The sequence below is a fragment of the Lutra lutra genome, chromosome 11 (genome assembly GCF_902655055.1).
Source record: "Lutra lutra chromosome 11, mLutLut1.2, whole genome shotgun sequence".
Taxonomy (NCBI): domain Eukaryota; kingdom Metazoa; phylum Chordata; class Mammalia; order Carnivora; family Mustelidae; genus Lutra; species Lutra lutra.
This window is the reverse complement of record NC_062288.1, coordinates 51,904,691-51,920,635: the sequence shown is the minus strand read 5'-3', so window position 1 is coordinate 51,920,635 and position 15,945 is coordinate 51,904,691. Positions and strand designations below refer to the sequence as shown.

The following is a 15,945-nucleotide window of genomic DNA, read 5'->3' as shown; positions in this document are numbered from 1 at the left end:
TTCATTAAAAGCAAATCTGCTGATCTGGGTTTTCAAGTGCATAATTTGTAACTGTGTGATTATTTACCAGAGAGACACTTATTTAGCTGACTGGGCTGAGGCTAGACTCACTCGTTCTCATCAGCCCCTCTATACTTGTGCCATTTCACCCTTGGACTGATATCACATCAGTCAGCGCTGTTGTGTAAATTGAATTTTATGCTTTCAAATATTATAGGACTAAAGTAATGTGATGTATAAGGAATTGAAAAAGAAGACTGATCAGAAATGGGTAACAGATTTTTAAACATTATGAGTAGTGTGAGCTATATTACATTCCATTTATTTCAACACTTTGCTCCTTTCATAGCCAGTATTCCTTCAGGTAATACATTTAAGGAATACCATAATCTAACAATGCATTTGAAGACTGGGATCTACCACTGTTAATTGAAGTGGCTAGGGTAAGGCTCCAGGATATAATAAAGACCTGAAAGTGAAAAAAAATGTAAACAGCAATGCCTTAGTTGGCAAAAGCACAGAAAGAATGCCATGCTGGAAAACATCAATAGTTAATGCAAAGGTGAAACAAGAATGTTCACATGAATCAATGTTCATTAAGACCAGTTAACTACAGGTAAGTCCCCTTGCTGGTTTACTTTGTTTACTTCATACAGAATTGTGTAGACGACAGAGTGGTTTAGCCTCCAAACTGGTGAGAACTAGATTGGATTTCCTTCACTCATCTGCAAAGACTGACAACAAAACCACAGAGCAACATGTTAAATTGTCAGTCTGTAATAACAAGGACTCTATTTGTCTTGTGAAATTCTGTAATTCTAGTCCCTAGAACATGTTTGGGACATGGTATAGACCCAGGGAAAAAAAAACAAAAAAACTTTTGATCAATAAATGTTAAAGTAATGTGGAAAAAAAAAAAAAAAACCATGGGGGATATTTTTCTTTTAAAAATGTCTTAGACTCAAACATAGAATGTTACTGGGTCTTAGTCAACAATGGATATTTACAGCAATTAAATCAAACAGCTGCTGATTGTTATATAATTTGCAAATTTGACAACAGGAAACTTTTGGAATTGATACCATTTTTACTTTTGAAGGTCTAAGAAATAGATTTTTCTTTCTTTTTTTTTTTAAAAGATTTTATTTATTTATTTGTTAGAGAGAGAGAGAGCATGAGCACAGGCAGACAGAGTGGCAGGCAGAGGCAGAGGGAGAAGCAGGCTCCCCGCTGAGCAAGGAGCCCGATGTGGGACTCGATCCCAGGACGCTGGGATCATGACCTGAGCCGAAGGCAGCCACTTAACCAACTGAGCCACCCAGGCATCCCAGAAATAGATTTTTCAAATGAAAAACGGGAGTCGAGGAATCTGCAAAAGTGAGTCTAAAGAAATACCAATAAAAAGTACTCAAACCTCTACCATAAAAATGTAAGAACGTCAACCACTTTAATTAAAAGAAGTGACTTTCCTTGGTAAAAGGACAGTTAATCTTTAAATCCAGTCATTTTAATAGGCAAATTTGGCATATATCTGAGTTCACGATATAGTTTATAATAAGAAATAACAATTACTTAGCACTTAAGAGTTTGTGGAGTTTCTCAGAAAATTAACTCAGTAAATGACACCTATTTGGAAACAACCATGCTACCATGCATACCAAAAAATGCTACACAGACATCATGCTGCTGTTCAGTCCATCAATTTGGACTGAATCCCTACTATGTGCACAGTCAAGAGTCAGAAGTGCTGTGCTACCAGGATCAATGATGGTTCATCCATGATGGTGTTTGTACTCCAGCATTAACATTTTTCTGCTATCACCCAAATGAATACTGGCCTCTTTATGTGACATTTACTTATTGTGAATAAGTAAATAAGAGTATAGCAAATTGAGGATTACCTCACATTTATTTAGCAGCCCAGTTTCTTGCAGTCGTGACCAGATGCTCTGTATTCGTCCAGCATGCTCAGGGTGGGTGGTGGAATTGCCACAAATGCACTGGTGTTTCAGCATCAGAGGGTCATAGGCAATTCCTTCAGGACAAAGAAAACACTCAAGACTGAGTAAGGATACAAGGTAATGACACAAGTTAGATGACAATATACTATTCCAAAAAAGATATTCTTTTAAAAATAAATTTACAAATAGAGAAATAATACATATTTGCAAATTCCTAGCACTTAAGAACTATTTAGTCCTGTGTATCTGGATATAAATGCAAAGAAGTTTAACCCACGGATTAATCAGTACTCAGACCCTAGCTTAGTAAATCTGTAGTGATGAAAATGATATTTTAAGAAACTTCAGATTTTTTTTAAAACTGTAATTTTACCAGTATCTTATGAAGTATGTTTAGACAGATAATTCAGTTAAGGTCAAAATTTTATCACTGAAGCCACAAAATAAGCTGACTCTTTAAATCATGAATTAATTTCATGAATAATTCTAGCTTCACTTTAGATCAGGCCTTGTAGTAAACTAGAAAACTTTACAACTGCTTGCCTATTCTGCTTAGCAAGTCCTTCAGAGCTGTGCAGTTTCCTCCCTACTTATTGTGCTTTTCTCAAAATTTATGCCAATCTGTAAGCAATATGGATACTGTAGACCTTATAATGTTGTGGGACATTTGAAGGGTTTCTCTAAAAAAACGAGAAAGTAAAAAAAAACAGTGAATAAATTAATTGTACTACCTTCAGTAGAGATTCCACAGATAATTAATAAAATCTGCTTTTAAATTATCATGAGTTAACATATTTCATATTTTAGTTAGACCCTATGATGAGAAAGATTTTTAAAACTCTGATGAAACAAACTATTATGGATACATAAAATAGGGCTTTTTAAAGCAACAAAATAGATGAAAATTATAACTCTGGTTAATTTTGAAAAGATTTCTACCCTTAATCCAATTCCTTGGGGGAAAAACATGTTACTTACAAAACTGCCTGACATAAGAAATCATTTAACCAATCAAATATTCCAACAAATTACCATAGAAATACATTATCTGGGGGCATGGAGTGAGGGCAGAAGAACTCAAGATCAAAATCAAAGGGCAGGGGCGCCTGGGTGGCTCAGTGGGTTAAGCCGCTGCCTTCGGCTCAGGTCATGATCCCAGGTCCTGGGTTCGAGCCCCACGTCGGGCTTTCTGCTCAGCAGGGAGCCTGCTTCCTCCTCTCTCTCTGCCTGCCTCTCTGCCTACTTGTGATTTCTCTCTGTCAAATAAATAAATAAAATCTTTAAAAAAAAATAAAATAAAATAAAATAAAAAATCAAAGGGCAAAAATAAGTATCTGTTCAAGAACAGATAAAGACCAGTAATTTGTACTGTAAAGTAAGTTTAATTAATGCATTTTATTTACTTTTTGACTTACAATCTCATGTTAGAGGAATGTTACTCAAGAGGAGAAAATATTTATCTCTGAATATATTAAAATCATGCAGAATAATAACATTTGTATTTTGAAATGATGTGGTAAAAATTCTGTCTAAGAAAAAAAAATGTTACTTTGCTGGTCCAAATAATATCCAATCCTAATACTCAAATGCCTTCAAAATACATCCCTATGCTGCTGACTCACATTTTCATCATTAGTGCTGATCCCTCTTCTAAGCAGTACACTTGCACACTTGTCTATGCAACTGCCATCCAAAATCTCATTTGGATGTCTCATGGATTTTATAAAGTGAGAATGTCTCAGATTTGAGTTCATGATCTTAAGCCATACACAGTGTCCCTCACTTAAGTAAAAGACATCATGAGCCACCGTTGCTCAAGCAAAAAACCTCAGTATCCTCTGGACAATTCCTCTCCGAAAAACCAACAAATAGTGTTTGTTTTCCCTTCAAAATATAGCTTGAATCACTCAATTATCTCTAGCCCAAATCACACACAATCCAAGGTACTATTATCTCTAATCTGAACTCCTAAAGTCCTGTAACTGGCTACCTGACTTTATTCCATTTGCCACACCACAGCTACCTTTGTTTAAATCCTTTGGTGACCCCACTGATAGACTATAATTTCTCAAGGCATAGATAGGCCCTTCCCCACTTCTTCAGCTTTATCTCATATACCTCCTCCCTTCATCTCTCTTTCTTCCACAAAAGCCTACCTTCCATTCTTCAAAACTATCAAAATCATACCATCCTTGGGATCTTCATACATGCTATTCCATCTAAGACCAAAATTCTTCCTTCCTGTCCCCCATAACTCCATCCCTCATTTGGCTAATTCCTATTCACACTTTAAGGCTAAATGAAGGTCTCTAAATTAGATCTACTACTTTATGTTGTCATAGCATCCTCTAGGTCTTCAGAGCATTTATTACAATTATATAATTGTATAATCTTGTTAATTGTACATTTTCTTCACTATCTGTTGAGATCTATGAAAGTAAAGACTAGAGTTACATTATTTACCTCTGAACTCTTAGCATCTATATACATGCTTGGAATACAATAGGTCCTCAAAAGTATTTTTAATGAAATAAAGGAACAAATGTAAGAACTAGAGCACTTATCTCCATTATAAAGTCTTCCTTAATGAATCTAACTGGTAGATCTTCTTGGAATCCTGAAGTTTTTGTAGGCTTACTTCTTTAGTATTCAATCTTTTATTTTATATGCCTTACCTTCCTACGGGCAAGTGCCTCTATTACAGGTATTTAAGTTACTCAGCTTTGTATCTCTGCATGGCATTTTGCACAAAAAGATGAATAAATATTTTTTTTAAGATTTTATTTATTTATTGGACAGACAGAGATCACAAGTAGGCAGAGAGGCAGGCAGAGAAAGAAAGGGAAGTAGGCTCCCTGCTGAGCAGAGAACCTGATGCAGGGCTTGATCCCAGGACCCCGAGATCATGACCTGAGCCAAAGGCAGAGGCTTAACCCACTGAGCCACCCAGGTACCCTATGAATAAATATTTTAAAATAAAGTCAAAAGATGGGGCCTGGGGGGATCAGTTAGTTAAGGGGCTGCCTTCGGCTCGGGTCATAATCCCAGGGTCCTGGGAACGAGCCCTGCTTTGGGCTCTGTGCTCAGTGGGGAAACACTTCTCCCTCTCCCACTCCCCTGCTTGTGTTCCCTCTCTCACCATCTCTCTCTCTGTGTCAAATAAATAAATAAAATCTTAAAAAAAAAAAAAAAGTCAAAAGGAAGACACACAGAAAAGGCAGAAGAGAAAATAGGCAGTTATAAAAAGTAACATTCAAAATTTAAAGATACATAAGACATGTCTTTACAATTCAGATACATCAAGTATGTAAGTTGCTATGACATAAGAGGAACTGTTCAATACATTTTCTTCCATCCTTTCTCCCTCCCTCCCTTTCTTTTTTCACCATGACAAGTGTACTCTTTAATCCCTATCACCTGTTTCAACCATTTTCCCCACCAACCTCCCCTCTGGTAACCATCAGTTTGTTCTCTATAGTTAAATCTGTTTCTTGGCTTGTCTTTTTTTTTTTTTCTTCTCTTTTCTTTCCTTTGCTTGTTTGTTTTGTTTCTTAAATTCCACATATGAATGAGACCACAGTATTTGTCCTTCTCTGACTTATTTTGCTTAGCATTATACTAGCTCCATGCTAGTTGCAAATAGCAAGATTTCATTCTTTTTATGCTGAATAATATTCTATTGTATATATATATTCAATGTATATATATCTATATACAATATACTATACAATGTATATATGTGTTCAATATATATATACACACAATATATACAATATATATTCAATGCACCATATATAAGTGTGTGTGTGTATACACATATATGTATACGTATATACATATATGTCCCTGTGGCAAGGCTACTGGGGGAACAAGATTGGCAAGCCCCACACTGTCCTGTGTAAGGTGACTGGCCACTGTGGCTCAGTGTTGGTGCGTCTCATCCCCGCCCCCAGAGGCACTGGCATTGTCTCGGCCCCTATGCCCAAGAAACTGCTGATGATGGCTGGTATCAACGACTGCTACACCTCGGCCAGGGTCTGCACTGCCACCCTGGGAACTTTGCCAAGGCTACTTTCGATGCCATCTCCAAGACCTAGAGCTATCTCACCCCTGACCTCTGGAAGGAGACTGTGTTCACCAAGTCTCCCTATCAGGAGTTCATGGACCATCTTGTGAAGACCCACACCAGAGTCTCTGTGCAGAGGACCCAGGCTCCAGCTGTGGCTACCACATAGTTTTACACAAGAAAAATAAAGTGAACTAAAGGTTGTTAAAATATATATATATATATATTTTTAATATATACGTATATACATATATGTATATACGTATATACATATACATATATATGTATACACACACACACACATCTTCTTTATCTTTTCATCTATTAACGGACACTTGGGCTGTGTCCATAGTTTGGGTATTATAAATCATGTTGCAATTAACGGGTGCATATATCCTTTTGAATTACTGTTTTTGGTTTTTCCTGGGGGTAAATATCCACTTGTGTGAACACCAGATCGTAAGGTTGTTCTATTTTTAATTTTTTAAGGAATCTCCGTACTGTTTTTCACAGTGGCTACACCAGTTTGCATTCCTACCAACAGTGCAAGAGGGTTCCTTTTTCTCCACATCCTCACCAACAACTGCTGTTTCTTGTTTTGTTTTGTTTTAGCCATTCTGACAGGTGTGAGGTCACACCTCATTGTAGTTTTGATTTGCATTTCCCTAATAATGAGTGATATTGAGCATCTTTTCATATGTCTGTTGGCCATCTATGTGTCTTCTTTGGAAAAATGTCTGCTCATATCTTCTGTCCATTTTTAAATTGAATTGTTTGGTTTTGGGTGTTGATTTGTATCAATTCTTTATATATTTTGAATACTAAACATTTATTGGATATGTCATTTGCAAATATCTTCTTCCATTTAGTAGGTTGCCTTTTAGTTTTGTTGATTGTTTCCTTTGCTATGCAAAAGGTTTTAATTTTGATGTAGTCTCAACAGTTTCTTTGTGTTTTTATATTTCTCTTGCTTCAGGAGACAAATCCAGAAAAAGTTGTCAGAGAAATTACTGCCTGGGCTCTCTTCAAGGATCCTTACGGTTTCAGATTTTACATTTAGGTCTTTAATCCATTTTGAGTTTATTTTTGTGTATGGTAAAACAAAATTGTCCCATTTCTTTCTTATGCACAAAGCTGTCCAGTTTTCCCAATATCATTTGCTGAAGAGACTTTTTCCCATTGAATATTCAGTCTTTTGTCAAACATTCATTGACAATTTGGGGTTTATTTCTAGGTCCACTTTTATGCCAGTACCATACTGTTTAAATTACTACCACTTTGTAACATAACTTGAAATCCAGTATTGTGATACCTCCAGTTTCATTTTCATTTTTCAAGATTGCTTTGGATATTTGAGGTCTTTGTGGTTCCACACAAATCTTGGGATTGTGTGTTCTAGTTCTGTGAAAAATGCTGTTGCTGCTTTCATAGGGATTACATTAATCTGTAGTTTGTTTGGGAAGTATAGGCCTTTTAACAGTGTTTGTTCTTCCAATTCATTAGCATAGAATGTCTTTCCATTTCTTTGCATTGCCTTGAGTATCTTCCATCAGGGTTTTATAGTTTTCAGAGTACAAGTCTTTCACCTCTTTAGTTAAGTTTATTCCTAGATATTTTATTGGCTTTGGTGCAGTTGTAAATGAGACCATTTTCTTACCTTCTGCTGTATAGGAATGCAACAGATTTCTGTACATTGATTCTGCTTACTGAACTCATTTACCAGCTCTAATCAATTTCTGGTGAAGTCTTCAGGTCTTCTATTTATAGTATCATGTCATCTTCAAATAGTGACAATTTTACTTCTTCCTTACAAATTTGGATGCCTTTTATTTCTTTGTTATCTAACTGCTGTGGCTAGTACTTCCAGTACTATGTTGAGTAAGAGTGGTGAGAGTAGATATTCTTATCTTGTTCCTGACTTGGGGGAAAACCTCTCAGTTTTTCACCATTGAGTATGATGTTGACTGTGAGATTTTTTATTTTTTGTTTTATATTATTTATTTGAGAGAGAGCGAGAGAGGGGAAGGACCAGAGGGAGAAGCAGAATTCCTTCCCACTGAGTAGAGAGCCCAATGCAGGGCTCGATCTCAGGATGCTAGGATCATGACCTGAGCTGAAGGTAGATCCTTAACTGACTGAACAACCGAGGTGCCCCTTCTGTGAGTTTTTCAAATAAAGCCTTTACTATGTTGACATGTAATAGACCTATTTGGCAGATCTACTTGGCAGAGGGGTTTTTATCATGAATGCATATTGCACTTGTCAAATGCCTTTGACACAGTGAAATAATTATATGGTTTTTACCTCTCTTTTATGGCTGTGATGCATTGCATTGTTTTGAGAATAGTGAACCACCCTTGCATCCTGTGATTAAATCCCACTTGATCATAGTATATGATTTTTTTTAATGTATAGTTGGGTTTGGTTTGCTAATATTTTGTTGATTTCTCCATATATATTCATGAGAGATACTGGCCTTTAGTTCTCTTTTTCTGTGATGTCTATCTGGTTTTGGTATCAGGGTGATACTGGCCTCACAGAATTAATTGGGAAGTTTTCTTTCCTATTCTATTTTCTTGGAATACTTTGTGAAGAATGGGTATTACCTCTTCTTTAAAAGTTTGGTAAATATTCTGACTGGTGTGGGGTGGTATCTCATTGAGGGTTAGATTTGTATTTCCCCGATCCCAAGTGATGTTGAGCACTTTTGGCAAGGATGTGGAGAAAGGGGACACTCCTACACTGTTGGTGGAAATGCAAGCTGGTGCAGTCACTCTGAAAAACAGTATGACAGTTCCTCAAAAAGTTGAAAACAGAGCTACCTTACCACCCAGAAATTACACGTCTTGGTATTTACCCCAAAGATACAAATGTAGTGATCTGAAGGGGCACATGCACCCAAATGTTTACAGCAGCAATGTCCACAATAGCCAAACTATGGAAAGAGCCTAGATGTCCATCAACAGAGGAATGGATAAAGAAGATGTGGCATTTATTGGAATATTATGGAATATTATGGAATGGAATATTGGAATGGAATATTATGCAGCTATCAAAAAATCAAAATCTTGCCATTTGCAATGACGTGAATAGAACTAGAGGGTATTATGCTAAGCAAAACAAATCAATCAGAGAAAGACAACTGTCATATGATCTCACTGATATGTGGAATTTGAGAAACAAGACAGAGGATCATAGAGGAAGAGATTACCGATTCAATCTCCTTACTGATAAATGGTCTATTCAAATTTTCTATTTCTTCCTGCTTCAGTTTTGGTAGGCTGCATGTTTCTAGGAATTTATCCATTTGTTCTAGGTTGTCTAATTTGTTGACATAGAGTTTTTCAAAATATTCCTCTGCAATTATCTTTATTTCTGTGGTGTTGGTTGTTATTTATTTTTTATTTGTGATTTTGAGTCCTTTCTCTCTCTCTCTTTTTTTTGGATCAGTTTGGTTAGAGGTTTATCAATTTTGTGATCTTTTCAAAGAACGAGCTCCTGGTTTCATGGATCTCTTTTATTGTATATTTTAGTTTCTATATCATTTATTTCTGCTCTAATCTCTATTATTTCCTTCCCTCTGCTGGTTTGGGATTTTGTTTTTGTTCCTTTCCTAGCTCCTTTAGGTATAAGATTGGGTTGTTTGAGGTTTTTCTTGCTTCTCATGGTAGGCCTGTATTGCTATTCACTTCCCTCTTAGAACTTTTTTGGTGCATCCCAAAGGTTTTGGAATGTTATGTTGTCATTTTCATTTGCTTCCATGCAATTTTTTATTTCTTCCTAGATTTCTTGGTTGACCCTTTCATTGTTCTGTAGCATGTTATTTAATCTCTGTGTATTATTTGTGGTCTTTCCAGATTTTTTCTTGTGGTTGATTTCTAATTTCATAAAACTGCGATCAGGGAAGATACATGGTATGACTTCAATCTTTTTTAATTTCTTGAGGCTTCTTTTGTGGCCTAACTTGTGATCTATTCTGGAGAATGTTCCATGTGCACCCAAAAAGAATGTGTATTCTGCTGTTTTAGGATGGGATGTTCTGAATATGTCTGTTAAGTCCATCTGGTAGAGCATGCCATTCAAAGTCACTGTTTCCTTGTTCATTTTCTGTTTGGATGATCTGTCCATCTATGTAAGTGGGGTGTTAAAGTCCTCTACTATTATTGTATTACTATTGATTATTTATTCTATTTTTGTTTTATGTATTTGGGTACTATCATGTTGGGTGCAAAAATATTTAAAATTGTTATATACTCTTGTTGGATGTTTAACATTTTCAACTACAATTTCCTACATAAAAGATATATTAATGATAACAGACACAAAAAATACAGCATCTCTCATTGTGAAAACATGTTTTCTTAAGACTAGAGATTTTAATCAAGTTGGTTAATTTTTCTATTTCATCTCTTGACATATCTAACTTTAGCTCCATAATACTGTTTCTCTTTTAACAACATTTTCTCCATAAACCACTGCAAAAAATGTAATAAAACAGGTTATGGTAGCTGGAAGTTATTGCCAAGTATCTGGAGATTATAATACAAAGTCCAGAAGCTCTTGGAAAGACACCTGAATTTAAGGAGAAATAAATAAAGTGTGGAACTCTAAACTTCCACTTACTCATCTTAGTGATGTAGCAATAAGGTGTTAACAGGTAGAGTGCAAGGTAAGACTTTAACCTCATCCTTCATCTCCATTCCTTTCCTCTTTCTTTTATTCAGAAACAAAGACTTTTAGGGTGAGAAATAAGCCTGTCCTTTTCATTGGGATTCATATGGAATTTTCATATGGAGTTTCATATGGAAATTCATATGGAATTTTCTTTGACTCTTTCTGCCCTACTGGTTACCATTTGCAACATAAGCCAATGGATCAATCTCTCTCTCTTGATCAATTTTAACAAGAGTTAAAGTAAGGATTTGGGAAAATACACATAGGAGTCTTATCATAAAGTCTTTAACTGTATTTTAAAGCCTAGAAGTTTATTTTCCATCAAAAAAATATTTTACTACATTTTCTAGATATGCTTAGACTCTACTTTCTCTGGCATTCAGTTTTATTAAATGAGACAAGTTTTTGAAGCATCTACTATCTATTTTTTCCTTTTCTTAATCATTATGTGTAGTTAAGTCATTATTTATCCACAGAAACCATTCCTGTCTAAAGGTTTATACCCAGTGTCACATGACACTGTTAGGCTGAGTCTACTTCGGTCTATGAGTTAAGCTGAGTCTAGAATCTTTAATCCTAAAACACCTAATCCTGATTCCTAATTCTTAACATTCAACTTCATATTTTCTTTCTGGCAATTGCATGAGGTTTTACACCTTCTCAAGGTATCTGCTCAACAACATTTATTTAATATCTTACAGGGCCAAAGGAGAGAAATTTAGCAGGATACATATAGATAGCATGATATCTTTCCTGAAAGATGTAAATGCAATAAATAGTCACTGGATGTTCATTATGATCTGGGTGCCAGCAATTTTTTTTTTTTTTTTTTTTGAGAAAGAGCACTCTTTTTATTGGAGAGGGCTTTTCATATGACCAACAGATGAAGGCAACCCAGTGGGCAATCCTGCATATCACACTCAAAAAGGAACATAGGAGTGGTCTACTAGAGACAGAGCTTCTCAAGTGTGCTTCCTTGTATTTTTTATAAGGAGTATTTTCCTTAGATTTTTTTTTTAAAGTCTTCATTTGTTACTTTCATTCTATGTTCTCTCATGGCCATCAGACCAGCTTCTATACAGATTGCCTTGATATTGGCACCAGACAAGTCATCTTTAGCCATGATCAAGTCATCTACAGTTACATTATCAGCTTGCATTATCCTGCTTGTGTGGATCTCAAAGATATGCTTTGTAGTCTTTTCATTGGGGAGGAAGAACTCAATCTTTCTGTCAATGCAGCCTGGTCTGATAAGTGCTGGATCCAAACTTCCTACTTGGTTTGTGGCCATGATACCTTTCATGTCACCCCTTGAGTCAAATCCATCCAACTGATTCAACAGTCCAAAACTGTTCATTGAATTCTCTTACTACTGGAATTTTGGTCATAGCTTTTTGTTCCAATTGCATCAATTTTATCAATAAACATAATGGATGGTACATGGTTTTCAGCAACGCAAAACCATTCCCAAATGAGTACCTAGGCATCACCTAGGTACTTCTGAGTAAGTTCAGAGCCAACCACTTTCAAGAAATGGGCTAAGGTTTGGTTTGCTACTGCTTTGGCTAATAAGGTTTTACTTGTGCCATGTAGATCATATAATGACCCCCTTTGGGGTATTTATACCCATTTCTTCATCAATATTCAGGATGAGCAGAGGAAGCTCCAGTTTCCTGAATTTCCTGGATTTGGTTGACCAACCCCCCAATATCAGCATAGGTTTCCTGAGGGCCCTTTTCTACCTTCATCACTGTGACCAAAGGATCCCTGTCAAACATGAGCATCCCAATGATGACATGTAGCCAGTGGATGAGTATGACTGAGCAGCCTGGTTCCAGCAGATGTTGTCTTTTACAAAGGAAAGAATGCTGATGTAGTGCTCTGAGCCCACAGATGTAGACATGATGGCATTACTGTCACCAGTGATCTCTTCCAAGGTTCCTAGCAATGTGAGGGTCCCTCTCAGATCACCCCACCCATCTGATCTTTCCTCCTCTTACTTTTCTTCTAAAGGCTTCATTTTTTCCTGATTTCTAATGAATTCTTCCTCTATGAGAAGGTATCTTTAATTCTAACTTCAACAATTTTAACAGGCACTGAGTATGAGGTGTCACCAGTGCCAGCTTGCTGGCAGCTTCTGGTCCCATTGTTTTCTTCTTCTTTCTCCCGCTTTAGTTGGTACAGGAGGTTTGGATTTCTTTTTTTTTTTTTTGTCCTTGTCACATTTCTTGCCAGCTCCAGGGCCATGAGCACCACTCTGACTGATCCATCTTGCTTCAGCCACTCGAATCCTGGGTGCCAACAATTTCATTTTATTACACTTAATTCATGATCTAATAGTAAAGATGAGGCATGTATAAATATAGTTACATACATGTTTCTTAAAAACTCCATACAGTAAGAAAGAAAAAAAATGTACGGGACTAAGAGGTCAACCTCTTAAAAATATTTTTTAAAAAACTTTAAAAAGACCTGAAATGGGTGGAATTACTAAAATGGATATTAAGTGCTATCTTGAACCAAGGGTCATTTCTAATAACCTCCACTTCATACCTACAGTTAGCTATTATACTTTTTATTCATAATTCTAGTCTATCCATAAGGCTTACCTTGCCTTTTTGTTCTTTTTTTTTTTTTTGAAGATCTTATTTACTTATTTATTTATTTCGCAGAGAGAGAGAGAGAGAGAGACAGACAGACAGACAGACAGTGAGAGAGGAAACACAAGCCAGGGGACAGGGAGAGGGAGAAGCAGGCCTCCCATTGACCAGAGAGCCCAATGCAGGGCTCAATCCCAGGACCCTGGGACAATGACCTGAGCCAAAGGCAGATGCTCAACGACTGAGCCACTCAGGCACCCCTTGCTTTTTTGTTCTATATCTACTGTACTCTTTACATTCTAATATCTATAATACTTGTTATAATATCTTTCAACAGGTACACTTAAATGAAATTACCAGTTTAATTATTAACTGAGAAACTTGATTTGTCCAGCAAAAAAATAAAAATATCCAAAAATTAATGTTTAAAATTTACTAAACTATGTCTCTGAGTAGATAAAAAGAATTTCTAAGACTTATAATTTTTATGTAAATCATCCTATCAGAGTATCAGACAGCTAAAAAGGAAATTGATGGAAGAAATCCCACCTTAGGCTTTCCAACTAATACTATATGAACTAGTCTGTTGAAACCTAGGAACTGAACTAGTATTGCCATTCAACAGCATAGCCAAAGAGGAGATTCAACCGCATATAATTGGAAAGAAGTCAAATCAAACAGAATTCACTATACTTGCTGGCAAATACCTGGAAAGATTTCTCTATATTCAAGAATGAGTGAGCAAAGACAAACAAACAAATACAAACAAAACCCAGGGCCTATGAGAATAAGCTACAGAAACTGTAAAGGGAACACCATTCCTACTAGTTAGATCACTGACTATGATTTACTATAGGAACCAAAATAAAACTTTAGAAAACTTTTTGACATCCTCAAATGTCAAAAGACATTGGCCCTATAAAATCTATACTGCAGGCAACAAAACAGGAATTTACATTTCAAGAAACTAAATCACTGCTACTGAATATAAACTTAGAGATGTACATAAGGAAAGGAAAATACAGAAGTCAGAGAAGATGTAGCTGAACAAAAAGTTGTAATTTCCCTCAAGGAGGAATTCACAGTAATTAAATGATAGGAATAATTAAAGAATTTTTCCGTAACTAGAAAGAGACATGTATATGAGCATGTAACTGCAAATGTTCATCATAAAGATGATTTGTTTAATTAACAAGACAAAGAAAACATACTATAAGGCTACAGAAAAGAATTAACAGGCAGCCCACACAGGGACGCATACCAGTATGAATTCAGACTTCCTGTCAAAGCTAAACTGAAACTGTCCAAATGCTTAAGCATTTGACCGTATTTCTAGACCTTTCAGACAAAAAGAGAGGTGCCCCAATAACTCTGTGTCCAAGTATGTGTGAAGGTAACAAGAATGACACTGTCAGACATAAAAAAGCCAAAAAAATTAAAAATATAAATATATATATGTATAAATTATATATTTACTTATAAATACATATGCTATATGTTATGATATATAATATATGTGATCAAGTTCAATTACTCATCTGAATAAACAAAATAGCTACTTTTACCATCTTCAGTGAGATTTAGATGAGCAATTTTTCAAAAAGTTTTTCAGGAGAAATTTCAAGCATGTATACTGGAAGACGTTAATTTCAAAACTGATTATCTTCCCAAAAGAAATTTTCCTTACTCATAAGTTTAAGGCATTTTTCCCAAAAGAAATTAACCTCTCCATTCTGATATAGGTGGTAAGAGAAGTTGCTCTGAGAGGTCTTAAAGTACACACACACACACATACACATACACACAATTACACATATACACATATACTTACAAATACACACATACACAAATATGAATACAAACACACATATAACTTTTCTTCTTATAAGGACAGTCACATAGGAAGAGGAAAACATACTGAAGATAAATCCATATTTTACTTATGGTTACCTCTCAGTGATGGAATAATGGGTGATTCTCCTATACAGTTTTCTAGATTTACCAAATTGCCTTCAATGAACATGTATCCTTTTTCTCTAGTTAATAAAAATATGTTACCCCAAAATTTCACTTAATGTACTAATGATATTTTTTGTAAAATTTTAGGTAATTCATGTCTAATCACTCTCATTTCATTCAGTTGTTCATTTGTTTGTTGACTTACTTGTTTATTATACGGTAATTATATACACTAAACATTTTCCATGTGCTAGCCATGTACCTAAGTACTGGGAATAAAGAAACAGAAAGACAGTCTCTTTCCTCATGGAGAGCCCACTGGAACACAATGCCTGAAATAAATAATTACAGCATTTGAGGAAAAATCCAGTTTGTTATGAGAGATCAGAATAGATTTAATTTGGATTTAGCTGACCAAGCAAGGCATCCTGAAGGAAATAACATATAAACAAAAACAGGGATTAATTGGAGCCTGACTAGAGAAAATAGCTTTCATAGGAAGGAAGGAAGGGATAGAGGGAGGGAGGGACGGAGGAAGGTAGGCCAGTGCTGCTATTCTCATACTGAAATGTTCAAATGTATTTCACTTTCCATCACGCTGTTTTACCCACTAAGCACCAATTTAAAAATTCTTCTAACTAAATTATTTTTAATGGCTTTCACAATGCTGGTTCAGTTTGAGTAC

At 35.7% G+C, this 15,945-nt stretch overlaps 1 protein-coding gene and 1 pseudogene across 2 annotated transcripts in view; both read right to left on the bottom strand.

Annotated features, from left to right (window-relative positions):
- The window catches only part of HDAC9 (histone deacetylase 9), a 938,635-nt gene that overhangs the window by 281,532 nt on the left and 641,158 nt on the right, over nt 1–15,945 (bottom strand). For both annotated transcript variants that reach the window (XM_047696020.1, XM_047696021.1), the window contains exon 15: nt 1,902–2,035. In XM_047696020.1, the coding sequence (XP_047551976.1) occupies nt 1,902–2,035 (134 nt within the window). The remainder of the gene's footprint in view (nt 1–1,901; nt 2,036–15,945) is intronic.
- Nucleotides 11,646–13,012, bottom strand: LOC125081259 (26S proteasome regulatory subunit 4-like; annotated as a pseudogene).